Below are 25,864 nucleotides of genomic sequence, written 5' to 3'. Positions count from 1 at the left end.
GGGCACTTGTATGGGAGAAGGAGCTGCTGATGGATGATGTGTGCCTGCCAGCCAGGTCCTTGTTTGTACTGCTGTCCTGCAGAGGAAAGGTTGGTGAACTGGGGAAGATGCAGGGCTACTCTTGGTACCAGAGGAGCATACAGCATCTTAGAGGCTCTATAATCTGTTGCTGCTAAATGTGAACCCAGTAGTAAGACCTGCTCATTAATGACAGCCAAGGACCCATTATGAGTGTGGTTACACTTGAGGCATGGTTACTCACACCAGTAAGTGGCCTTTGCTTGCCTCTTTAAGATACTTTTAAATCTGATTCCATGACTTCTTGTTGCTAAGAGAGTAAAACATTTGTTGTCAGAGGAATGCTTTGTCTAGAGCATGTTTGGTGGGTCCACTGGTGGGTCCACTGGTTCTGATTCGTGTCTAGGGCAGTGCTATAAGAGAGCTGTGAAACAAATTAGAACCAGTTAGAAATTGCTTCCCAGCTCTCCCCTGCAATGAAGGGCAGGGCCCTGCACCAGTGCTGGTTTTGGCATGCATGTGGTTTTGTTACCAGTGATCTGGCTGCCTTTTTGGTAAGTGAAACTTGAGACCTGCTTAGATCCCAGGTCACTCTCATGGGCAGAGGTGGGAGGAGACCTGGCATTTGGAGAGAACCTGGAGAGCTGCTGTAGGCAAAGATTTACCTTCCCCACCTCTTCCACCAGAACTGTAGGTGTTAAACCAGCAGTTGGCTTAACTTTGGTTATTCATCTGGCTGCCTGGCTAACAGACTAATGCTGAGGGAGAAAACAGGCTTCTTGTAGCGCTGCTGGAGTGTCTGCAATTGCACAAATGAAATATGCTTTTTATCCCATCAGCTGGGCTTGGTGGGAGAGGAATGAAATCACACAGGACTCAATTTGCTCAATTATTTACTGAAGACCACAGTTTACAATTCTCAGAAAGAGCAGTGAGGTGAAACCAGTGGGGCTGCTAACATAAATATTTCTCACTGTGAATAATGCTTCTTGAAGCAACCCTATGCTCCTGAAAGGCAACTCTGTTTGTTTGTTTGTTTGGGGTTTTCCCCTATTAGTAGCAGTGCTTCTCATTTGATAGCTCCTGAAATGGTAGCTATTTCTGCACACAGCTCTGGACAGTCAAAACACCCAGGAGAAATCCTGAGGGTGGGTTTTTATTTTTGTTCTTTCTTTTTTCTTAAGCAGAAAATATGAAACATTCAAGGTTCTGACACATCAGTGCTGACCAGAGAGAAGATGAATATGGTTGAGGCCACAAATGGGAAGATGATCCCTGAAAAGATGCATGTGTCTTCCATCACTGAAAATTAGTTTAATGACTTGAAATGAAATGCTTTCTACATCCTCTTAGTCTGGAGAAGAGAAGGCTCCCAGGTGACCTCATTGTGGCCTTCCAGGATCTGAAGGGGGCTACAGGAAGGCTGGGGAGGGACTGCTCAGGATCTCAGGGAGTGATAGGACTAGGGGGAATGGAATGAAGCTGGAGGTGGGGAGATTGAGGCTGGAGGGGAGGAGGAAGTTCTTCCCCATGAGAGTGGTGAAGCCCTGGAATGGGTTGTCCAGGGAGGTGGTTGGGGCCCTGTCCCTGGAGGTGTTTAAGCCCAGGCTGGCTGAGGCTCTGGCCAGGCTGATCTAGTGTGGGGTGTCCCTGGCCATGGCAGGGGGGTTGGAACTAGATGATCCTTGTGGTCCCTTCCAACCCTGACTGATTCTATGATACTACTTCAAACAACAACAACAACCAACCAAACCAAAACCATCCAACACACAAAAAACCCTGCTCAAAAGATAACAAATCTATATACCCAAACCAAAACACCCTGAGCCTCCCAAAGCCTCTTAGAAATGGTATTGGCCAATTACAAATAAAGCTGAAACGGAGCTGGAGTGAGTATTTTGCCAGACATCTATGAAATCCCTCGAGTCACTACTGTGGTGCCCAAATGAGGTGCACCACTTGAGGCCAAAATTAATCTGGCTGATTGCTGCCAAATGTTCCTGTAGGCTAATGTGTGGCAACCATTAAATACCTGACACATCTGAAGGCAAACTGCATACTTTACAAACACACACACTCCCAGTTTCATTATGTGTACAGCTTGAACTGCCTTTATTTATTGTCTTTCAAGAGCTCAATGAGTCACAAGGCCAAGCTGAACAGGGATATCAGGTATTGAACTCAGCCTTGTGTCCACTTGAGACTGTGCTCATTTTCACACACTTTCAGCTGACAGGAACCACCAAACAGCATTAATTGCATTTCTGTAACAGGGGAAAATGACTTGAGGCATGTAGACATGGGAAGGCCACAAGGAAGTCTTCCTGGAAACAAGGTGGTTTTGTTTTTTGCCTGCTTCTTTAAGGTCTGGGGCAGGCATGGTGCTTTGGAAAGGAGATTACTGTGCTGTGCAGTGTAATGAAATAGATACTATAAGAGGATTTCATCTCACCTAGCTTTAGACATTGAAGTGGTCAGAATGTCCTCACTTCAGAGCCACCTCTGGCTCCTTTATTGTCAACAGAAAGCAACAGGCACCTCTGCAGAGCTACTCCCCTCCTCCTGGGAGAGGTGCCAAGTCAGGTGAGAGATGCTGTGGGGCCTCCCCTTTGCCATTATTGGCTTCAAAAGAAAAGGATGGGTAATCCATTCAGATGCCCCAGAGCCTCATGCCTAACTTAGGGAATGGCCTTGAAAACTGAGTTATAAACATGTGCAATGCTAGGATAGATTTCTGTCACCATCTTGTTCAGTCTCATCCTGCCACATGCAAATAATCATGTGTGTCACAGATCTACCTACCTACCTATTTGTATGTTTATGGATATATATCCAACTATGTGCTACTTGCTGCCCAGTAATAGTAAGTGGAAACTGTTCTGAAGTCTCTGTGTTCTGGTGAGGAAACTTACTCCCTCGTTTTAATTTGTGAGCAGGTTTGATTAATGTGTTTAAGATCTGTGACATACTAAAAGATTTTGATGGAGAAGCTAAGCCCTATAGGCATTTCTCCACATACAGCTATTTCTGGAAAGAAAAACAGCTTCTCACCCTACATGTGCAGGTGCACTCCCAAAGATTGTAGGTGTTTTTAATCCTCTCTCATGAACTTCCACTGGCTGAGTGGCAGGAAAGGTGCATCCCTGAGGCTTCTGACTGTAGAACCCCAAGAGATGCTCCATGCTCCTGTGCATGAAGCAAGAGACAGGCACTCTTCAGAGCAGGGCTTGATACTCAGGGGTGGGTTGGTTGGTTGGTTGGTTGGTTTGGTGTGGTTTTGGTTTGGTTTGGTTTGGTTTGGTGTGTGTTTGCAATGGAATTTCTTGGTACTGCTGTAAAGCTTCTTTAAAAGATCTGTGAACCTTTGAATGTTCTACATCAGTGGGTAGGGACTGAATTGTCTGTCTCTGATTTCAGCTCATCCCAGTTTCTCAAAAGCTGATGTGATAGACTTTCAGGATCTGTTCCCACAAAGGGCCTTTGCCATACCCAAGATACTTGAGCATTCACAGTTACTGAGCTCTTACACAGGAAGGTCAAAGACCCAAGCAAGCCCTGTGAAAAGTATGAGGCTTTTCAAGAGTGTCCCCTTCAATGTAAAGCACAGGTACATGATGTGAGCAAAAGGCCTCCTTTCAAAACACTGTCTGACAACTGGAAATAACCAATGGAATTCAGATTTGCAGTGGATTGAAAGGCAGGTTTAAAAAGCAAGTAGTGAAACTTACTGTGTGATTTAGGATGTAGCATGCTAGGAGGCTGCATGAGCCTGGAAGGACAGTCTCCTGTCATCTAAAAACTTTACAAGGGGATATTCTAAACCTGAAAGTCTGGGGTATCAGTAGTGCCTGGTTCAGAAAGAAGAGAGGTCACAGAGTGTATTCTTTTATTAAATCTAATCACCCTTTAATTCTTTTGTAATTTCTTTACTATGCCATGACCAATAAAACAGATCAGATTAACCTGTTGCTTGATCTAGACCCCAGCTGGGACAGCCACAGCTCCTAGTAACATGGGACTCACATAATGGTTGGGGTTCGAAGGGACCCCTGGAGATCATCTAGTCCAAGCCTCTGGACAGAGCAGGGTCACCCAGAGCAGGTGACACAGGATGGCATCCAGACAGGTTTGGAATGAGTCCAGAGATGGAGATTCCACTACTTCTCTGGGGAGCCTGTTTCTATGCTCAAACTAAAGAAGTTCATCCTCATGTTTAGATGGAACTTCTCCTGTCACTGGGCACCACTGCACAAAGGCTGGCCCCATTCTCCTGACACCCACCCATTAGGGTAAGATCCCTCCTATGTCTTCTCTAGACTAGGAAGCCCCAAGTCTCTCAGCCTTTCCTCATAAGACAGATGTTCTAGTCCCCTAATCATCTTTGTAGTCCTTTGCTGTACGTCTCAGGTAGTTCCATGTTCTTGAACTGGGGAGCCAGATAAGGCCTCACCAGGGCAGAGTAGAGGGAGAGGAAAACCTTCCTCATCCTGCTTGCTACACTCCACTTGATGCACCCTGATATGCCATTTGCCTTAGCTGCAAGGGCATACTGCTGGTGCATGGCTGTCCTGCTGTCCACCAGGACTCCCAGGTCTGTTTCCACAGAACTGTTTTCAGCAGGTTAGGCTCTAACCTGTATGTATATGTGGGGTTATTCTTCCCTAGGTGCAGTGCCCTACACTTGCCCTTGTTGAACTTCATTAGGTTGCTCTCTGCCCACCTCCTCCAGACTGCTCAGATCTCGCTGGATGGCAGCACAGCCTTCTGGCGTGTCAGCCACTCCTCCCAGTTTTCTGTCAGTGGCAAACTTGCTGTGGGTACACCTTAATCCAGGTCATCAATAGATACAGTGAACAGGACTGGACCCAGCACTGACTTCTGGGCAGTACCAGACTCTATGCCACTGACCATGACCCCCTGGCCTCTTTCAACTCATTCTGCTGTCCATTCATCTGACCCACGCTTGCTTAGCTATGAGGATACTGTGGGAGAGAGTGTTGAAGGCCTTGCTGAAGTCAAGGTAGACAACTGCTAAATACTCCAGGCTCTTCATTCTCCTGTAGAGCAGGTGCTGCAGGAGCAGAAGAGACTCTGAAGATGGCCAGTTTTTGTGCCCATATCCAACAACCATCAAGCAACAAGGGAAGTGGTGAGCCTTTTGGGATGTTGGAACTGCTCCTCAGCTCTCACTGAGCCTCTGTGTTTCATCTGAATTACAGAATCAGTAAGGCTGGAAAAGACCTCAAAGATCATCACGTCCAACCTGTCACCCAAGACCCCATGACTACTAGACCATGGCACCTCTTGAACACTTCCCTGGGCAGCACATTCCAATGGCTAACAGCTCTCTCTATAAAGAACTTCTCCTCACCTCCAGCCTAAATTTCCCCTGGCACAACTTGAGACTGTGTCCCCTTGTTCTGGTGCTGGTTGCCTGGGAGAAGAGACCAACCTCCTCCTGGCTACAACCACCTTCAGGTAGTTGTAGACAGCAATAAGGTCCCCCCATGAGCCTTTTCCTCTCCAGGCTAAACAATCCCAGCTCCCTCAGCCTCTCCTAATAGGGCTGTGCTCAAGGCCTCTCCCCAGCCTCATTACCCTTCTCTGGACATGTTCAAGAATCTCAATGTCCTTCTTAAACTGAGGGGCCCAGAACTGGACACAGTACTCAAGGTGTGGCCTAACCAGTGCTGAGCACAGGGGCACAATGACCTCCCTGCTCTTGCTGGCCACACTATTCCTGATGCAGGCCAGGATGCTGTTGGCTTGCAAAGTTGCTCTTCTGTCTTCCATTTCTTGTCCCCCACCCCTTGGGCATTAAAAATCTCTTATAATAACTGCTGTTTCCTCTGGAAGGGATGAAAACAAGATGTGTGTGCTGCTTCCCTTAACCTCGCCAGAGGCTGCGCCTGCTCCAACTGCAGAACAGTCTATTTAGGAGGGTGGAATCTGTTTCGTCACTTGAATCTTGATCCCCGAACCTGTGGTTTAGCCTGGAGATGTCTATGTACTCCCAGCTAAACTGGGGTTTGATTTACCTCCACACAACACACTTCTGGAAAATCTTCCACTTCTGGAAATGAAATGGCTATTAATGGCATATGGGAAACGCTGCATTTCTTGAGATACTGTTTCATTTACCAGAAAGATTACTATCTGCTTTCAGGCTTCAGTAGTAAGAGGCTTAGTCTTCTGAGATGGTGCTCAAGAAACAAAAGAAAACGTAGTAATTGCTATGGGAGAGCTAGATTTTCATGCTGGCTGGAACAGCCATTGTGTTTCCTTTAACTATTCTTTCCGTGCATGGGTTTATTTCCTCCCTCATTTGGATTCTTGTGGCTTTTCTAGCAGCATGAAATCCAAACCCATTTGTGTTAAAACACATTTCTGAGGCCATTTCAAAAAAGGTCACAAAGAGAGGTTTTAAACATCAACAAAATTATCCACAATTCAGAAAGGAGAAGACGCTGCAGTTTAACCTGGTTACTCTGGCTTCCTGCCGTGGAGCCAGGGTATGTCTCTGTGCATATAACCATCTAAGCAGTGATTATTAACTTTACTTGTAGTTAGAAGCAGAAGGGCAGCACCCACAACAGGGAAGACAACTTCAGAGTCATAGAATCAGTCAGGGTTGGAAGGGACCACAAGGATCATCTAGTTCCAACCCCCCTGCCATGGCCAGGGACACCCCACACTAGATCAGGCTGGCCAGAGCCTCATCCAGCCTGGCCTTAAACACCTCCAGGGATGGGGCCTCAACCACCTCCCTGGACAACCCATTCCAGGGCTTCAGCACTCTCATGGGGAAGAACTTCCTCCTCACATCCAGCCTGAATCTCCCCACCTCCAGCTTCATTCCATTCCCCCTAGTCCTATCACTACCTGAGATCCTGAGCAGTCCCTCCCCAGCCTTCCTGTAGGCCTCCTTCAGATCCTGGAAGGGCACAATGAGGTCACCTGGGAGCCTTCTCTTCTCCAGACTGAACAGCCCCAACTCCTTCAGTCTGTCTTCATAGGAGAGGTGCTCCAGCCCTCTGCTCATCTTCGTGGCCCTTCTCTGGACACCTTCCAGCATGCCCAGATGCCTCTTGTAATAGGGGCTCCAGAGAAGGGCTGTAGAAATGTCTCTTCTTGCTTCTGTCCCTGCCATTGCCATGTAAAATAACATAGAAGAAATTGAGGTGTGTTGAGATGTGGCAAGAGGAGAGGTCGAGGACCCTGGACAGCTTTAGCAGAGTGCAAGAGGCAAGGGAACAATTCCTGTGCGGGGGCGATGTGAGGCGGGCTGCCGGCTGTGCCAGCGCACACGCGCTCGGCTGCCGGCGCTGCGACCGCCACTGCGTTATTGTTTTTAAATTGTCTCACAGTTGCATCTAGATCTTGGTCTGCTGGCACATAAAATGTCCTCTGGCTGCAACAGGATCTTCGTGCATGGGTCGGTGACTGTGTACAAACCCTGCTGAGCAGCATTTCTTGAATCACAGAGGGGGAAAGGAAAACAAAACAGTGCTGCTTTAGTGTCATCGGGCTGAAGTATTTCACTTGGTCTGGCTTGGTTTGAATGATGATTTATGAAGTATGGATATTGTTTTGAATAATCATGGCTGCCAGCTGGTGGGCTATTCCCTGTCCTATGTTCTTCCTTGCTTACTCATTTGCCTGCATGTGTGTGCATGTTTTGTATTGGGGATCTATCGTGGGCTCGTGATTTTGTGACAGACGTTTAGGCTTCTTGCCCAGGGGTGACTGTGGTTTTCAGGTGTGCACCTTAATATTAGATCATAATAATTCAGAATGAATAATTCAACAACAGCTATCACATGCACCCACTGCAACAAGAGAAGCCTGCTGAGCTGTGTCCGCTATAATCTTGCAGCACTTCCATATAGAAACTCAGAAGCCAGTTAACTCACAAAAATAACCTTCACCTCTCCAGCCCTGCTACCATCACCAGGCTTCTGTGAGATGAGCATTTGGCAGGTGGCGCCAAGAGGAGATTTTGCCCAGAGATTTCCATTCTTTGGTGTGATTATACAATCACCCACAGTCTCACTAGCATCAGCAGCTATTATGCAGCAGCTGCATAACCAGGCGTTTATGGGTAGAGGTGGGGAGGAACAAGGCCACACATTTGTCCCCTGTGTTCCCTAATGGTAGAGGATGAAACAACTGGAAAGAGCACTGTGTGATTTTTTGATGTGCAGCTGTTGGCCAGTGAACACTGGCTGCTTTTCAATCACTATTTCTTTAGAACTTAGGTGAAACAGTGCTGGAGATGAGCTGTTAGAAGCAGAAGGATAAAAGGTGTGGGGTTCAGCAGCTCCCTATGACTCATCACTCTTCAGAGACAGAAAACAGGGAATGCAATAGAAAGTAACTTGCCTCCCTTGTCTGTGTGACTGATTTACAAGCCATGTCACTAATCAACACAGAATATAGCTAATGACTCTTTAATTAGTTTAGTGTAATTTTTTATGAAGCACACTGCAGTGACTTTTCCACATGATGCTACGTGGTAGGAATGATCTCCAACAGAAAAAGGCAACCTGCATAGCATGTGTCAGCTCTCAGAGCAGCATCACTTCAACGACTGCAAGGCACTGCTACAATACAGAATTCAGCTTGAGAGATATGATTAGCTACTTAATACAGCTACTTGCATCCTGTGTCCAGTTCTGGGCTCCTCAGCTCAAGAAAGATGTTGGGTTGCTTGAATATGTCCAGAGGAGGCCCCAAAGCTGGTAAGGGGTCTGGAGCACAGCCCTATGGGGAGAGGCTGAGGGAGCTGGGTTTGTTTAGCCTGGAGAAGAGGAGGCTCAGGGGTGACCTTACTGCTGTCTACACCTACCTGAAGGGAGGTTGGAGCCAGGTAGCGGTTGGTCTCTTCTCCCAGCAACACAACAGAGGACACAGTCTCAAGCTGTGCAAGGGGAAGTTTAGCCTTGGTCTTAGAAAGGAGTTCTTCACAGAAAGAGAGACTGGCCATTGGAACGGGCTGCCCAGGGAGGTGGTGGAGTCGATGTCTCTGGAGGTGTGTAAGAAGAGACTGGATGAGGCACTTAGTGCCATGGTCTAGTTGATGAGTTAGGGTTGGGTGATCAGTTGGACTTGATGATCTTGGAGGTCTCTTCTAATCTGGTTGATTCTGTGGTGGCTGGGGATGTTGTGCTGGGGTCTTCTATGTGCTCTCTGGGGTGCTGAGTGTCACTTTAAGGGAATGGGATACAGCTGTGCTATTCCTGTGCTGGTTACTGGCATGCCAGGTTTTGTTCAGAGCAATACAGGACACTTCCAAGAATACCACCCAGAGATCTGCCTCAGGACTGGATAATTATGAGTGGCAAGGCATGTGGGAGAGTATGGGCAAGTGCCTAGAAGAGTGGTCCCCTCCATTGGTTTGGAATTTCACCCCTGAACAAGTGCAAATTCCTGACAAGATGGTGAAATACTTGGAAAATGTCTCTTGTTAGCCCAGAAGCTCCTGAGAGGCAGAAGTCACTGTGGTGTGCTGGGGCCTTGCCCATGCTTATTGAGCTCTTCTCAGCACTGTTCAGAGTGCTCAGGGGCAAGAGATGGTCTCTGGGCCTGCAAACAGACCAAGAGGTGTGGCAGCTGTGCCAGGGAACCAGCCTGTGCCAGTATTAGCTGCCCCTGTATGGAGAAAGAAACACACAGGGAAAGTAGCTCCTCTGGCAAAGGATGAGGGTGAATGGAGGTGATCAGGAGAGTTAGAGCCAGGGGTGGTCAGTCAGTCTTTCTCCCTGGCCTTGGGAGATGGCCAAGGACAACTGGTGGATGAAAAACTAGCAGTCTCTGGCAATATGAGGAAGGTCTCTCTTCCCCTGTCCAGGCCTGTGATTCACATGTGAAGGACCTGTCCTGGAAGGTCAAGCAAAACTCTTTATCTCAACTCTTTATCTCAATCTGTTTTGAGGGTGTTAGTTTCCCTCCTGCCTGTGTGGGGAGGGAGTGGGGTTTGAGAGACTGTGTTAACCCGGCACACTGGTTCATGTTGAGTTGCTCATCAACTCACCCCTTTGTTGCTGCTCTGTACTGTTACATAGTGCCATCCTAATTACACTAATTTCTCTGATACTTGAAGCAGTATTTCTCACTTGTACTGTTTTAGTATCAGGCTATCACCCAGCACTGAAACAACATTAGCAGCATTTTTAATTGTGTGTGTGACATTTGTCATGCTCCTGTCACTGAATATCTTTAACTGGGTTTCTCTCCTTAGCATTTCCAATTTCCATGAAACTTTTTGTACAGTGGATTTCAAGATCTGCTCAGAGGCATGGGGTTTTCTGTTGGTTTTGTTGTTGTTGTTGCCATCATTTTTCCCCTGCAGTGATTTTCTTCACAATGATGGCTGTAGATATCTCTGTGCATCTATTTGTGACAGTGTTGGCCATTTAACTGCTCCAAAACTTACAAAGTTCTTGGACATTGTTTGCTGACTGACATCAGTGTTCTCTGCTGGCTAAATGAACAGTAAAATGACTCCAATATTCCTCATATGTCAACACTCTCTTGATTTATTCTGCTTCTGAGACTTAAACAGCCATATATCTGGTATCTTGCTCGTGAGGAGCAGACCAGCTGTGGCTAATTGCTGGCCTTTTTTGGAGCTGTGCGGCGGTACATCATTATAAACCCAAGGTCAGACGAACATGTTTGATCACTTTTCTGATGAAATGCTCTAATTGCTTGCTGCAGTTGTCTTTGTTGTGATCTAATCAGGGAGAAGTGACAATAAAAGTAGCTCTGTGGTAGAACCTTGACCTCAGCTCTCACTGCAAGTAATTGCCTGATGTTGTTCCCATTTATGGTCACGCACTCATCATTGCCACACAAGCTTCTGGTGATTTTATTACTGTTTGCTATTCCACACTGTGCCATTACTTGATGTAGAAATTTGAGCTTGCTCTAAAGATCTTCAGAAGGATTATTTATTACATCTGGCTGTTCAGTTAATAGTAATGCTTAGAATAATACACTGCTCTGTACATGACCTTCTGCTCCACTACCTGCCTGCTGCTCCCGGAGTTAGGCAGTTATTTGACAGCCAAAATATACATTGGGAGTTGATTTTCACAAGACACTGGAAGCAATGGGATATTACTGCAGAGAGTTTTTCTTCTTCTTTTTCATTTTCATTATGATTTCTACTAAAAGCATTTAGTAATCATAGATTGTTATTTTGCAGGTGCTGTCCATCATTTTCTTTCCTTTTTCTCTCCCCACCCTTTCTTTTTTACCAAAGAGCTTTCTTTCAGTTCAGAACTCTGGGTTACATGAAATCCCCTGTTACAACAGGAAGATCTGCCTGATCATTAACTAGACTATTAACTCCAGCTCCTTAATACCTCCCCTTTTATTTCTTCTGCCACTTGCATTACCTTTGCCTGATGCTGTTGTTTGCTTGCCCATCTGCCTGATTCAGTCTATAGAAAACAAAAAGCAATTACTTCAATTTTACCAAGGGAAAAAAAGAGTCTTGTGAACACCTGCCTTAGCTTCTTAAGTGCAAATGTAAAAGTGGTGTTAGCCAGCCTGGACACCTTGGGTGTGGCACTGAGAGAAATGTCCAGGCTGCAGGAATGTGCGTGGAGATGAAGCTCAGCCTGGGCCTCTGTCAGAGTTCCTCTGTGATGCTTCAGAATCTAAGTGAGAAGCTTTAGAATAACCTTGCTCTTTTATTGCATAGTGCATGTAGAAAATGCATACAATGTGCATTTGCTATTACAGTTGCTATTGAGCATTTGGCATCTAAGAGGATGCAAGCAGTAGGAGTTTTGTTATTACTATAATAAATACGAAGGCTTTTAAAGTTAAGCGGCTTCTCTTGTGACAGAGGTGATGGAACTGGCTGCTAAAATCTGGGATGTCACACTCATTCCTGTATGTGATGATATCATAGTATCATAGTATCAGTGAGGGTTGGAAGGGACCACAAGGATCAGCTAGTTCCAACCCCCCTGCCATGGGCAGGGACACCCCACACTGGATCAGCCTGGCCAGAGCCTCAGCCAGCCTGGGCTTAAACACCTCCAGGGACAGGGCCCCAACCACCTCCCTGCACAACCCATTCCAGGGCTTCACCACTCTCATGGGGAAGAACTTCCTCCTCACCTCCAGCCTGAATCTCCCCACCTCCAGCTTCATTCCATTCCCCCTAGTCCTATCACTACCTGAGATCCTGAGCAGTCCCTCCCCAGCCTTCCTGGAGCCCCCTTCAGATACTGGAAGGCCACAATTAGGTCACCTCGGAGCCTTCTCTTCTCCAGACTGAATAGCCCCAACTCCTTCAGTCTGTCCTCATAGGAGAGGTGCTCCAGCGCTCTGCTCATCCTCATGGCCCTTATCTGGACACCTTCCAGCACCTCCAGATGCCTCTTGAAATAGGGGCTCCAGAACTGGAGGCAGGTGGGGTCTCAGCAGAGCTGAGCAGAGGGGGAGAATCACCTCCCTTGCCCTGCTGGCCACACTTCTCCTGATGCAGCCCAGGATCTGATTGGCTTTGTGAGCTGCAAGTGCACACTGAGAGCTCCTGTTGAACTTCTCCTCCCCCAGCACCCCTAAGTCTCTCTCCTCAGGGCTGCTTTCCAGCCAGTCCCTGCCCAGCCTGGATTTGTGCCTGGGATTGCCTCGACCCAGCTGCAGGACCCTGCCCTTGGTCTTGTTGAACCTCATGAGGTTTGCTTGTGCCCACCTATAATGTTGTGACATTTCATAGTGCAATTGTAAAGGTTAACTGCACTGTTCTGATTTCAGATTAGTTTTGTGCTCCTACCTGCTCCCTCAGTAGCCTTATTCTGCAGCTGTTATAATGTAGGTTAGATAATGATCTCCCTGCAGAAAAAAATTCTACCTAAAACACAGCAGAAAACTTAAATGTGGAAGACATTCAGAAGTGCTTTCCAGGACATTTTGCTAGCTTTCATTCCTCAGTGTGAAGAATTCATTTAGCAATAGTCTTCAGATAGCTTTTCAAACACTCATTTATTTGTTCTAACTGCTATGTTCTGACAATTCCTTACCGCTTTTAGGTTAAAGCCCTTCAACTGTACAGTCCATTTAAAAGACTTCCCTGAAGCTGATGAATGTCCCACTTTGATGGAAAGGCTGAAAACCACCTAAAATAGGGAATATCAATCAGCCCATATCCAATGAATCTGCAGTGAACAGGAGTGTAGAGAAATGAGTGTTGCAATAAGGGGTCAATAATTTACAGATCAAAAGGAAAAGGAGGATCAGGCGTGAGGTGCACAATATGTATTACACATGTACCAACAGAAGATGAAATGTCTATCAAAGCCCAAAGATTGTCTGCATGTAATTGATGTGGATGGAAAGATTGCATATTGACTTAACTTCACATGCTACCAGTGAATTTCTGCACACAGGGAAGAAAGCCTTCAGTAGCTTGTGTATCTTGAAATCATTCAAATGCAGATGATAAAGATAAGATTGAAATCTTCCATTTATTTGCATGATTGTGAGCACTGTGGCAAGTAAACAACACTTGGAGCATTGCAGATTTCTGAGCTCTTTGGTTCCAAGCCATCTGTCTGCTGGTGGTGTTGGTGTCCTGCTCTGATGTCAAACAGGAAGCCAGACAGGGAAGGGATGTGCAATGCAAAATGAGTATCAGCATCTGGCTCTTCCTGCAGCAAGAAGCCATTTCCTCAGCTGAGCCTTTTTTTTTTTAAACCATTTCTATTTTTGCAGTTATGCAGTTCCTAGCAAACAGACAGGAATATTTCCAACAGAAGATATTCAACAGCATCTGCTACTCTGAGCCAATATATTTTGAAGGGAAGGGAGGCACACAGGTAGATCTTACTTGAAACACCTACGTCTGTTACAAGAGAGATTCTCCAGATGATGTCAGCTCTCAGCTCTTACATAAAAGCACTCTGTGAGTATTCAATTCTCTTTCTTTCCTTTTTTTTGTGCTTTTACTATTAGTGCTGTGATTTGTTATATTTAGTCTGAGCATATAAGAATCCAGGTAGGGTCTGTAAAGAAAAGCTAGGCTTTGCTGTGAGATGCAACATTTTGCAGCTTTAACACAGTGGCATCCTATTCCTGTTCAGTGTAATGATCTTGCAAATGTAAGTTCCAGATCTTCCTTGTTTGCCTTGGACTTAAAAAGGAAAGAGACAAACTTAGTTCATTTCATTACTGTAAGCATCTTGTATCATCAAGAGCAGCCTCTGCGAAACCCCCTGTACTTATGGTGGGCTATGGCCATGCTGACACTGCTCACCTGACCCACTTCAGTGCCAATGTGCCAAGGTAGGTGACACAGGTAAGGCTGAATGCACAGCTCTTAGAAATTACCTAAGCTCAGGACCTACTGAATGTGGATGTTTTGCTCCAGTGGTAGTCTCTATCCCATTTCAGGATTTGGTATCAAAGGGAATTCTTTCACACAGCCTTTTTAGCCAGGAGGCTAAAAAGGTTAGGAGGAAGTTCTACACAGAGAGAGTGATTGCCCATTGGAATGGGCTGCCTGGGGAGGTGGTGGAGTCACCATCACTGGAGGTGTTCAGGAGGAGACTTGCTGGGGTGCTTGGTGCCATGGGTTAGTTGATTAGGTGGTGTTGGATGATAGGTTGGACACGATGATCTTGAAGGTCTCTTCCAACCTGATCTGTTTTGTTTTGTTTCGTTTTGGTCCGGTCCTATCCTATCCTATCCTATCCTATCCTATCCTATCCTATCCTATCCTATCCTATCCTATCCTATCCTATCCTATCCTATCCTATCCTTATTCTATTCTATTCCATTCCATTCCATTCCATTCTTGCCCTGTGTTTTTTTGCACAGCTGTTGTGGACATGCTCTGTCACCTGCTGGCTTCTATAGTGCCAATATTTTGATAGACTTTTTTCTCTCTTTGCTTGTAAGTCCTTTGGTAAGTCATTTGAAGAGGTGCCATGCAGCAGGTGAACAGCAGCCGGTTAAAAACCGTTCCATTTCTTGTTTGAAAGACAACATGACTCAGAGGAATTTGCAGCACAAGCAGACTGCAACATCTGATAAGGGGAAGTAAAGAAGGCTTGCTTTGTCTAGCTCATTCCAAGTGCATGGCTTGCCCTGCTGGGCTGCTGCTTTTCCTGATGCTGGACAACCTGCAGGTTTGCAGAACGCGAGAGATGTACGATCACACACACTGCCTCTGCATGCTGCTGGGCAGAAAGGCAGGGAACAGAGTGGCAAAAGTTAGACTTCAAGGCAGTATTCCCTGTGATTTGAATCCTTGACAGAGAGGGGAAGGAGCTTAATATCATCAGGGCAAGACAGAGAGATCATGGTCATCTGTTGCACTCTCACATCTGGAACACACTGAAGCCACAGAGAATCTAGAGAAACTCTGCCAGGCTGCTCTGGTCCACACTTCCTCTTCTGTGGTTTTCCTTGCTATCCTGCCCTTGTCTAGTCACTATTAATTAACAATATTCCCATGAGTGTGAGAACAAGGTTTTTTTCCCCCGGCAGTTAAGCTTTCAAACCCTCAATTTACAGTATCTTATCATATTGGCTCCCTGGCTTCTACTTTGTGGAGCAGCAGTAACGATTTGCCCTCTGCTTGTTGCATTTGATCTCCAGCTGTTAAAAGCTTGCTCAGGCTAACTAGACCAAAGATTCTTACATGGACCAGTAAGCAGGGAAGGGCCCAGCTCATGCACCTCAGCCACGACCTGGACAAACCACTGAGAGGCCAGCCACAACCGTTTAAGCTCATTCGCTCGCAGTCTGTGATGGTGTTTGAGCTGTAGAACGTACATCCACCAGGACCTTCAGACCACACAGGACTTCGGACAGCCCTCAGATGTTTTCCATACTGAAGAAGAAATCAGCATTAGTTGGGCCACAAAATCCATATGCTATAGGATGAAGCAACATTACTCTAAATTGGGGTTGACGTTTCTGAGATTAGTAATTTTCCTTCCCGACCTTGCACAGCACTGCAAGCTCTCTGCAGAGCAGCCAGCAGCGTGGATAATGGATTCCAGACTTCTTTAGTTATAACAATATTATGGCTATACATGGTCCTCTTTGTCTCATGTAAATAACAAAGTATCATAGAATGACAGAGCTATGGAACGGCTCGAGTTGGAAGGGACCTTAAAGATCATCTAGTTCCAACCCCACTGCCATGGGCAGGGACACCTCCTGCTAGACCAAGTTGCTCAAAGCCTCATCCAGCCTGGTGAATAAGGTTTTCACAACAACTTCTCTTGGCAACCCATCCCAGTGTCTCAGTACCCTCATAGTAAAGAACTTCTTCCTAATGTCTAACCTAAATCTACCCTTCTTTAGTTTAAAACCATTGCCCCTTTTCCCATCATTATAAAATGCACTTATAAAATGTCTCTCTCCAGCTTTCTTGTAGGCTCCCTTCAGGCACTGGAAGACTGCTATGAGGTTTCTCTGGAGAATTCTCCAGGCTGAACAGCCCCAAATCCCTCAGCCTGTCCCCACAGAAGAGTTGTTCCAGCCCTCTGATCATCTTTATGGCCCACCTCTGGAGCTTTTCCAGCAAGATCAATGTCCCTCTTGTGCTGGGAGCTCCAGAGCTGGATGGAGTACTCCAGGTAGCGGTCTCATGGATCCCAGAGAGATCTGCTACAATAAAACAGTCAAACTTCTTGGGGCTGGTTCTACCCACCATATAGTATGACTTGCTTGATTTTCCTCTCTGACATACCTGGTTTAGTTACTGCTTTAATTGCCAGTTCATCGTGGTACTGAGGGCATACATGAAATGCAGACTGAAGCAGAACCAGGCTCTCACACTGTGCTTGATTTGCTTTACGTGCAAATGACCATATTTTCATATGTATAACCTGCAGATTAGCTAACAGAAATGAACAGCTAGACAACCTCCTCTTACTCCCTACTGTCTTAGCAATGGCTGCAGGACACAAGGCTATCATATTCTGAAGGAACTGTTTACTCAGTAGTATCTTTCATGTGCTAAACACCTTGCTTGTGATCAGCAGTGCCTAATTTTCTTGGCATTTTTTTTTAATGTATCCAACACAGACTGTATCCTCTGTGCACTTAGATAAGGGATTGTGAGTTTGAAACGTCATAAGTGTGAAAATGTGGGATCTCTTGTAGTGTTTTACATGCCAAAACATAAGGGATAAATAGAGGTTTGCTAAGGAAACGTCTGCTTATTTACTCCATTGAGCAATGAGAGGTTTGGGAAAAGAGAAGAAAACCTCTTGGGGTCTGAGGGGAGCACAGACAGCACTGGGGAAGGGGTGAGGGTTGGTGGAGTGAATTATCAATGCTCATCTCCTGCAGGCACAGGAAATGGAGCATGTGGGATACGCTCACCTGATCCTAACATACATTCTCCGCTTAACGCTTAAGAAGAGAAAAATCAGACAAGAAACAGAACAACAAAAGTCAGTGATGGAAAGTGACCACGAAGCAATGATGACTTTTCTGCAGTTTGCCTGGTTATTCCACTGTGCCATTACATTATCATCAGGTGAGCAGTGTGTGTGTGTACAGATACAGCTATGTATTCGTGTGGTCACTACCTGCTTGTATAAATACATGTGTGTATGCATTAAGCTAGAATACAATTATTGTATGACAAATGTTGGTCTTAACCTGCTTGGCAATTGTGACTGAAGACTGGGAATTCAATGTGCAAAAAAGCTGAAGGACTTAGAAGAGAGGAGATGAAATAGAAGTGAAAATATGAGTGCTTACAACTAAGCACAAGCAAATCTCTATCTTAAGTAGCTCTGTTAGACTCTTCTGTTTAGACAAGACACTGAGTACACACAGTATCAGCTACCAGGCAAATGACCTCCTCTGTCACTCATTCTTGTCCATGGGTCAAGCCACCACTACCTTTTCAAACTACAAAATATCTGCAACCCTATCTGCTCTAGATTTACACTTAAAATGAAAGGCAATGTTATGAAATAAAAGGACTACTGCTGTCATCATCCCACCTGCAACACAGCGCTACCTAGAGCTTTCAGAGCAAGATCAATGGCATGACTTCACATGCTCTGCAGCTTCAAGAGATGCCATCATCTTTTTCACCCTGCTCATTCTTAGATCACTTACTTAATTTTCCCAAAACTCAGCATTCAGCTTTCTGGAACACTTCTAAAGCACATAGGTAATTATTCCACAGCCTCTCTGCCCCCTTATGCTCTCTCACCAAGGAAAACAGCCCCAGCTCTCTTGACACCTTGTTCAGAGCACTGTTTTATTCAGGTCTCTTCCTTTCCTTCCAAACAGTACAAAACCATTAAATGTAACTTTGTCCCATGGCTATCAGTGTTCATTTCTTCTATGGATTTGCATGTTCTGCCTGCTCCTGCGGTATCCATCTCCCATTTAGTCTGGGTTTTTGGTGTTGGTTTTTTTTTGGGGGGGGGGTTGTTTTGTTTTGGTAGCATCTAACTTTACAGTAGCCTACTTGTGTCACACTGACAAATGAGATCAAGCTGTGCTTTTTTGCCTGTGCATATAAAAAACCCTAACCTGGTTTTTATGTTGTTTGTGTTTCTCATACCACAAATAATGTGAATTTGCAACATATTGCATCTAAGCTATTTCAGCGTTGCTATTTCCACAACCTCTTAAACCCAGACCAACAAACACATAGAGCAGTTGAGTCTTTGACACCAGATTAAAATTCATTTTATAATGAAATGTGGAACAAAGTAGTAAAAACTATTTAGCATGGAAAAATGGCAGCATCTATTTGCCTCAGAACAGTATTAAAAGATGATGAAATCTATTCCAGAGTAAAACAATTCTCCCCTAAAAAGTAATTCTGTAAGACAGTTTATAATATAAAGAATGATGTGCTAAAATGGAGCTGCTCAGCCTGGATTTGGAGGTACTTCCAAATACAGGCAATTGCTCCCACTGTAAAACAATAGTCAAAAAATACATTGCAATAGGGCTTCTCTTACTTACCAGGCAGAAGTACTCTGAAAAGACATCAGGGGTGGGCTTAAAGCATCTCCTTTTAAAGTGTGTACTGTCTGGGATGTTTGAGGCTGTGGCTGAGTTTGAGGCTGTGTCTCTGGCTGAGGCTGTGTCTGGCTTGGATCCTGAGGAGGGTTAATCCATCGACTCTGTCCCTGTGTCATCCACTTTCCCTGGATTCCCCAGCGTGCCAGGTAAAACTTGCAAATATCATAGTTCATTGAAGAGTAATATAAAAGGTCCAGTACCAGCAAGATCACCACAAAAAAGCCATAGATCCACACTCCTAGCAGTGCACTGTAGTTGCTGTGAGACAGAAAGGTGAAAGAAAAGTTACCTCATACATCACTAACGTTCGTTGTTGGTTTATCATGGCCCCTTCTTTCATTAAGTACAAGCAGATAAAACCAAAGACGTTGCTCCAATGCATGTGGCCTTATAAATCATTTAGGATTTCCTTGTGAACAGTGCTACATCCATGATGTGGGAGGTGTTTAAAAACTGAAGCCCCCCCACCCCCCTTAAAAACATTTGTATTTCTCCCTCTCATCTGTGTATTTTTATCAGCATGTACACTTGGGGTGCAATTGGCTTCAATGCCTTAAAGTGAGACCGCTGATGTACACGTGGTTGGTAGCCTGTGTGTCTTGCTCTGCATATTCTCACTCCCAGACAGTCACCCCACTGAAAGTGGCAGGGCATTTATGAGAGTGAGGGTTAGCCACGTGAAAATATGCTGTAACAATGGAGACAGAGCAGTGTCTGTACTATTGAAAGTTCTCACTGCTGACATGCAAGACAAAGCAGGTCTTCAGGGCTGTTAAATGTGCTTAGATTTGCCCTGAATTTAATAATTAATTACTGCTGGATATAGAGCATACTAGCAGAAGAACAGGCTTTCAAGGGCAACTGCTAAAGATCCCTTAGTTTGCTGGTAATAAATGTAGGAAGGAGGAGCCTTGACAAGATCACATTAGACAACACGTCCTACACCTAGACGTGTGTGTCGGTGTAATTACTACGTGTGTATGTAGGCAAAGGCCATGAAAATGATCAGCTGCTGACACAGTGCATGGAGCTGTAAAGTTATGACAGGTGACTAAAGACATTAAAAAGAAAGGATGGGGTGGAGGGAGAAGGGTGGAAGGGAGGAAAAAGTGTAAGAGGTCAAGAATGTGGAGTTCAGCAAGGGGAAGAACTAAAGCCCCGCTGGAAAGGCAGTATTAAAAGCACAACGACTGTCAGGTGTAAATGCAGTGTGGACTGGAAACGGTGAGTGGGGAGGGTGAGGCCAGAACAGAGAAGGAAATGAGATTGTCAGGTATAGAAAGAAGGCTAATCTAGCTGTATGTGCTAATGTGGAGCTGTGTATCAGAGACTGCAAAAACAAGGGCAAGCAGAAGGGATACCAGAAAAAAAATTCAGTAAGGAGACAGTGTTGGAGAAAAAAAATGTAATAAATAGGTGAGCAACTCACTTCTGCATAGACCTAAACTCACAGGAGCTACACAACATGAGTAACTCAACCATGCTCTCGCCTACAGATATTCAGACCAACTTTGAGGGAACTGTATTTTATCAGAACATTGATCAAAATCGAAGTGCTGAGGGAATAAAAAAGGTTGAGAAGAAACACAGATGCAAGCTAGAAAGATATTTTTAAACCATGGTCCAAGCCTTTTTGAGTCTAATACATTTCACGTCTCTGCTTTTAACTTTCACTTCCCTTTAAACTTCTGTATGACTCTTTGATTTTATACTTCAATAATCAGAATTTGAAATTGGGTGAAAGAGAAATCACTATTTTAATGTCTGTGTTGCTGGCTGTCATCACTTAAGAAGGCTGATTCTCCTCTTCAGGGGATTGGTTTTCCGCCACACAGGTACCACAGTATCACCAAGCTTGGAAGAGACCTCAAAGATCATCAAGTCCAACCTGGACTCCTAAAGTCCTCAGATTAAATTAGATTCCATAGCAAATAACAAGGGGCAGGTCAGAGCTAGAGCTGTTAATGGGTCTCTTCCTGTGGAACTTTAGGATTAGAGCAGGTTAAAAAGCCACCCTGTGAGTACATTTCCAAAAGCACTGGAGGCAGACAAAATATACTGCTTCTGAAAACCATTAACTTAAGAGCCTTTGCTTCTACTCAGTGCCTACACATGCACATCCAACTTCACACAACAGTGGGCAGACTTCTGTAATGCAGTAAATTCTTTGTGGTGCAGGCACTTGAAAATATACCAGGATCTAGTTAATGCAGGCTTCTCAGCAATGCTACTCTTGACCCTTAGTAGATTTATTTCTATTAGGGTAAATAGTTCTATTTTCTGCTAATGTAAATAAAAGGGAAGTGAAGCCTGGAGAATTGAGGAAGAGCTCCACTCTAACCAGTGCTGTTCTTCATCACTGACCCCAGCAGGATCCATTTTACAAATAGGTGAGGGGGGTTGGTGTGTAGTAAGAAGGGAAGCATTAGAATACAAGCTATTTCTGTTCTGGCAGCGCGGAGAGAGGCAGGAACGTTTGCTGTCTGTGACTCAAACTCGCATTTTAGGCATCTGGTTTCACCCAAAATGTTCAGAATTTTGGGCTAGTGAACACTGCAGCTAATTTAAGTTTTCCAGTTTAAAACAACCATTTATTAATCCTCCCATATGTTAGTTATCCATCTGCTCCTTCTGAATAACATCTGTTTCTCACAAATACAAACCTGAAAGCCTGCTATCTTTTAATTGACAGTGAGACAACAGCACTATCAAAAGGGGCTTGTAAAAAGAATCACAAGCAAGATTAGCAAGTTTACTACACTGAGGGAAATTCCATACTTGGATGTTTCTCCCCCTACTAAGATAGTAGAAAAGATTGGTTTTGCTGATGGCTACTAATTACAGCAAAAATGAAAATGTCCCTAAAAATTAAGATGCCTTAATTGGAAGATGAAAAAGCAAACACAAGATTTAATCACAGAAGTTTCATCTCGCAGTCTGATTTTCCTGTTTCCATTTAGATCAAAACCAAACTGTGAACAGATTCCAGATATACCAAGACTGAAATGATAAGGGGGTTGTTCCCTCATAGGGAGAGTCATGTACAGTAAATTATTTTGGTGTGGTGCCATCTCCTCTCTCTTTCCCTAGTCAGTGCTCCTGCCCCTCCAAATCAGTTATTTTGGAGGCTTCAGTTTAGGTTCAACACAAGCTTTAGCAATCTAGCAGTGAAGATGACTTCTAAAGACGTTGCTCAGTCCTCTGCTGCTGCTGGCACACAAATACAAAAGCTAAAGCTCTAGAAACAGTTGTGAGACAGCACCCTTTTAGCTTCTCTGTGAAACAGGGTAATTCATGGACCTATCAGAAACACTTAGCAGCTCATTCTTTTAAGACCATTCTTCATCTTTCATAGATGACACAGCTTCGATATAAGCCCACTCTTGTAAACTGCAAGATTTGCTCTGACTTCAGGGAGCCTGGAATTGAACTCTCTGAGAACAATAAATACTTTTTACCCTCCAGCTCCTCCTATTCCATCCACAGAGTCCTGCTTAAGAGTTCTCTAACATTCCACACACACAAATGAAAAGACAGGTTCTTCTCTCATTGTTCTTACCCACGTGAGTCACTACATTTTGGAGGGAGGTGACCAGCAGGTTAAAACCAGGCTGTACTTTTTAGGAGAACTTTTTTTTGGGTTTATGTGCAGCACATGAACAGAAATTAATTAATTTGGTAATTCAGGCTTGAAAAAAGGCCAACAGAAATTGTGAGAGGGCAGGCAAACAGAGAATGCAGAGGGCTGAGATATCCCAGGGCATATCAGATTGTACCTGTCTGCTTTGGCCAATGGCTGATTGTCCTGTCCATTTCAGGTTGCTGGTGAAAGGAAGAGGAGCCTTGCCTTAGGAAGCTCTGGCCATGGCTATGTGGAGTAGATGCCAAGATACTGGCTTTCTACTTGGCTGAACTACAAATGGCCACTAACATCCCAAACCCTGGGGTGAAGCTGCCTGGTAGGCAGATGCAGCTGCTCAGCAGTTTCAGTGCAAGGCTTACAGAACAGTAAGGGAAGAAGTAAAGAAAACTTGCTCAATGGAAGACAAAGAACTGGGAAAGTGGCAACAGTGATTCTAATCCATCCTTGAGAGCAACTGTATCATTCTGTCTCTGTCTGGGACTATCACAGAACAGTTAAGTGTTGGAAGGGACCTCTGGAGAGCATCTAGTCGACTCCCTTGCAAATGTGAGTACCTCTGGATCAGATTGCACTGGAATGCATCCAGGGGGTTTTGAAAGTCTCCAGAGAAGGAGACTCCATCATCTCACTGGGAAGCATGGTCCAGTGCTCCATCACCCTCAAAGTAAAGTTTTCCCTTCTGTCTAAGAAAAAGCTCCTGTGTTCTAGTTCCCCTGCACTGAGATTTCTGAGAGTCCCTCTTCTCAGGTAGGCCTCTGATTGCTGCAGGGGCAGACCAGCCATCACAGTAAACAGAGGGAGCACATCCTGCTTTTACCACAAGGCATATTGTCTGGGAGTGCAGATTGCATGGGAGCACTGGGACATACCATGGTGTATATTCCATGGGGTTGGGTGGAGGCATATGTAGCAGAGTAGGTTAACCCAAGGGTGCTATCAGTTTCTAGATTGTCCAGACTGCACAAAAGCTGGAGAACATGGATGGCCTTTAACGGGCATGTTTCACTTGAAATGTCTCCTAGTGTTCTGTGATATGTTCTTGAGATGTTCTACAAGGCCAAGGTATGCAAATGCTACCTCAAGGGCATAGCTGCACATACACTAACAAGACAGTATAGATCCACATGACTTAAAGGTATCTTACATAGAGACTATTTCTGTCTGTCATATACAGTACACAGAATTCTTTATCGCAGGGGATATGATCACTTGAACATATGTAGAGTTACAGTATGCAAGTTCTACACCTGTGCAAGCTTTAAACTTCTCCAGGCAGAGCTGCACGAGGAGTGCTTGCTAAGGAAGATGACAGCTTGCTGACTTCATGCTTCTGGACACAGCTCTACACTCTGCAGTTAAGAGCTGACATCAGTATTCAAACGCCATGGTCTCCTACAGCCTTACTTCCACAGGAATGAACAACTCACTAATGACTTTTGCACTGCAGAAGAAAACACTGAAACCCCTGATGTGAACAAAAACCAAAATACTGCAACTCCAGTTGTCTTAAAGCTGCCTCTGCTGCCCTGGAGGGGCTGAATAGCAGAATGAAATGGCAGAGGAAAACACATAGATCAAAAATTCAACCTTGGGAGTTTGCATCGGATGACAGTTGCCCTCTGCACCAAAATTAGTGTGCCCAGAACGTCAAATACTAAAGAGGAGACAGAGGCTAAGTAAGTAGGTAATCTGTAACAGAGACCTAGTTGCTACTTAGTGGTTCTTTAGAAAAAAACAAGTTGCTGACTTCTATCTTGGAGGATAAGCCCCAGAGGTACACGGAAGTGTCCCAGGTAACAGCCAAGAAGACCACACAATGTCAGCATACAAGCTAACACGTTCTGTTCCCCAAGGTCAGTGACTACAGAAGGTTCATATTCAGAGCATCAGAGATTACAAAAGTAGTGCATTTATGCTGACATGGAAAATGCCAACTCACTCCCTCTCTCTTCTACTGAAAGCTTTGGGGTTTGTACTCCTGATATACATTTAAACACAGTTTGGATCAGATTGGGGTCAAGGGAGAGACTTTTGTAACCTTCATATGTAACCTTAAACTTGTCACATTGACATGCAACTTTTCCACACACCCTCCTCTAGCAGTGTTTATAGCCCATGTCAAAGCAGAGAACGAGACACTAAAATAGCCTTTCTTTTAGGAGTTCTGTACCAGAACTAAGCACCTTTTAGTCATGTTTTTCTGTATGTGCAATTATTCTAATTGCTTCCATCATTAAGTAACACCTCAGATGATGTTATTAGACCAGGAACAGTTTGGTGAAGAGCACTTTAAAACTCGTATACTTACTTATGCATATATCCATCTGTGTTCCCTGTTAAGTTCATCTGCATAACAGTCTGAAATTCTGTCTCATTGCAGCAGTATTTAAACACTGTGTTGTTATGGTGACAGCAAAAGATGTAAGATTTATTGTCAGAAAGACGAGGGCAATGAAAACCAAAGTGGTAGCGACCTTTGTAGTCTGTATATGGCTCACAGACTCGAAAATGCGCGGACAACACTGCAAAACAAAGAACAATATTGGCTTGGTGAGTCACTTGTATGCTATGAACTATCGTTTTTCATTGGTTAAGCTGAAACAATCTTTGCTCCATTTCTGAAAAGCAGTAATCTAGCAGGACTTTCATCATCATCACGTTTAGAGCTGGAAGACTACAGCATTTCGCCTCTTGTTGTAGTTTGGCTTTGACATTGTTACCATGTTTCTGATTATTATTAGTAGTAGTATTTCTTTTAAGGGAATAGAATAAACCAATGAAATTAGAATAAACTAGAATAAACCAAACCAGGTTGGAAGAGACCTTCAAGATCATCGTGTCCAACCCATCAACCAATCCAACCCACCCAAACAGCTAACCCATGGCACCAAGCACCCCATCAAGTCTCCTTCTGAACACCTTCAATGACGGTGACTCCACCACCTCCCCGGGCAACCCATTCCATAGCGCAATCACTCTTTCTGTATAGAACTTCTTCCTAACATCCAACCTGAACCTCCCCTGGCGCAGCCTGAGACTGTGTCCTCTTGTTCTGGTACTGGGTGCCTGGGAGAAGAGACCATCATCCGCCTGTCTACAACCTCCCTTCAGGTAGTTGTAGAGAGTGATAAGGTCACCCCTGAGTCTCCTCTTCTCCAGGCTAAGCAA

The 25,864-nt window shown here is 44.8% G+C and overlaps 1 protein-coding gene and 1 long non-coding RNA gene across 7 annotated transcripts in view; one reads left to right on the top strand and one right to left on the bottom strand.

Annotated features, from left to right (window-relative positions):
• The window catches only part of SHISAL1 (shisa like 1), a 104,735-nt gene that overhangs the window by 12,630 nt on the left and 66,241 nt on the right, over window positions 1–25,864 (bottom strand). For 2 of the 6 annotated variants that reach the window (XM_068170706.1, XM_068170708.1), the window contains exons 3-6: window positions 25,005–25,218; window positions 18,994–19,311; window positions 17,380–17,409; window positions 12,272–15,874 (exon numbers count right to left, since the gene is read on the bottom strand). In XM_068170706.1, the coding sequence (XP_068026807.1) occupies window positions 15,859–15,874; window positions 17,380–17,409; window positions 18,994–19,311; window positions 25,005–25,218 (578 nt within the window). In that variant the 3' untranslated portion in view covers window positions 12,272–15,858. Of the gene's footprint in view, window positions 1–12,271; window positions 15,875–17,379; window positions 17,410–18,993; window positions 19,312–25,004; window positions 25,219–25,864 lie in introns of those variants that run through there. The other 4 variants (XR_010992759.1, XR_010992765.1, XM_068170714.1 and 1 more) reach the window with 4 other exon arrangements.
• LOC137460284 (uncharacterized) lies at window positions 16,383–23,327 on the top strand. Its single transcript, XR_010992771.1, has 3 exons — window positions 16,383–16,628; window positions 17,347–17,536; window positions 22,872–23,327. It is a non-coding gene; the product is annotated as an uncharacterized lncRNA (long non-coding RNA).

The sequence above is a fragment of the Melanerpes formicivorus genome, unplaced genomic scaffold (genome assembly GCF_026170545.1).
Source record: "Melanerpes formicivorus ecotype bairdi unplaced genomic scaffold, bMelFor1.0.p_v2 SCAF_3, whole genome shotgun sequence".
NCBI classification, from domain to species: Eukaryota; Metazoa; Chordata; class Aves; order Piciformes; family Picidae; genus Melanerpes; species Melanerpes formicivorus.
Note: the sequence above shows the minus strand (reverse complement) of the source record. Positions and strands in the feature narration are given on the sequence as shown.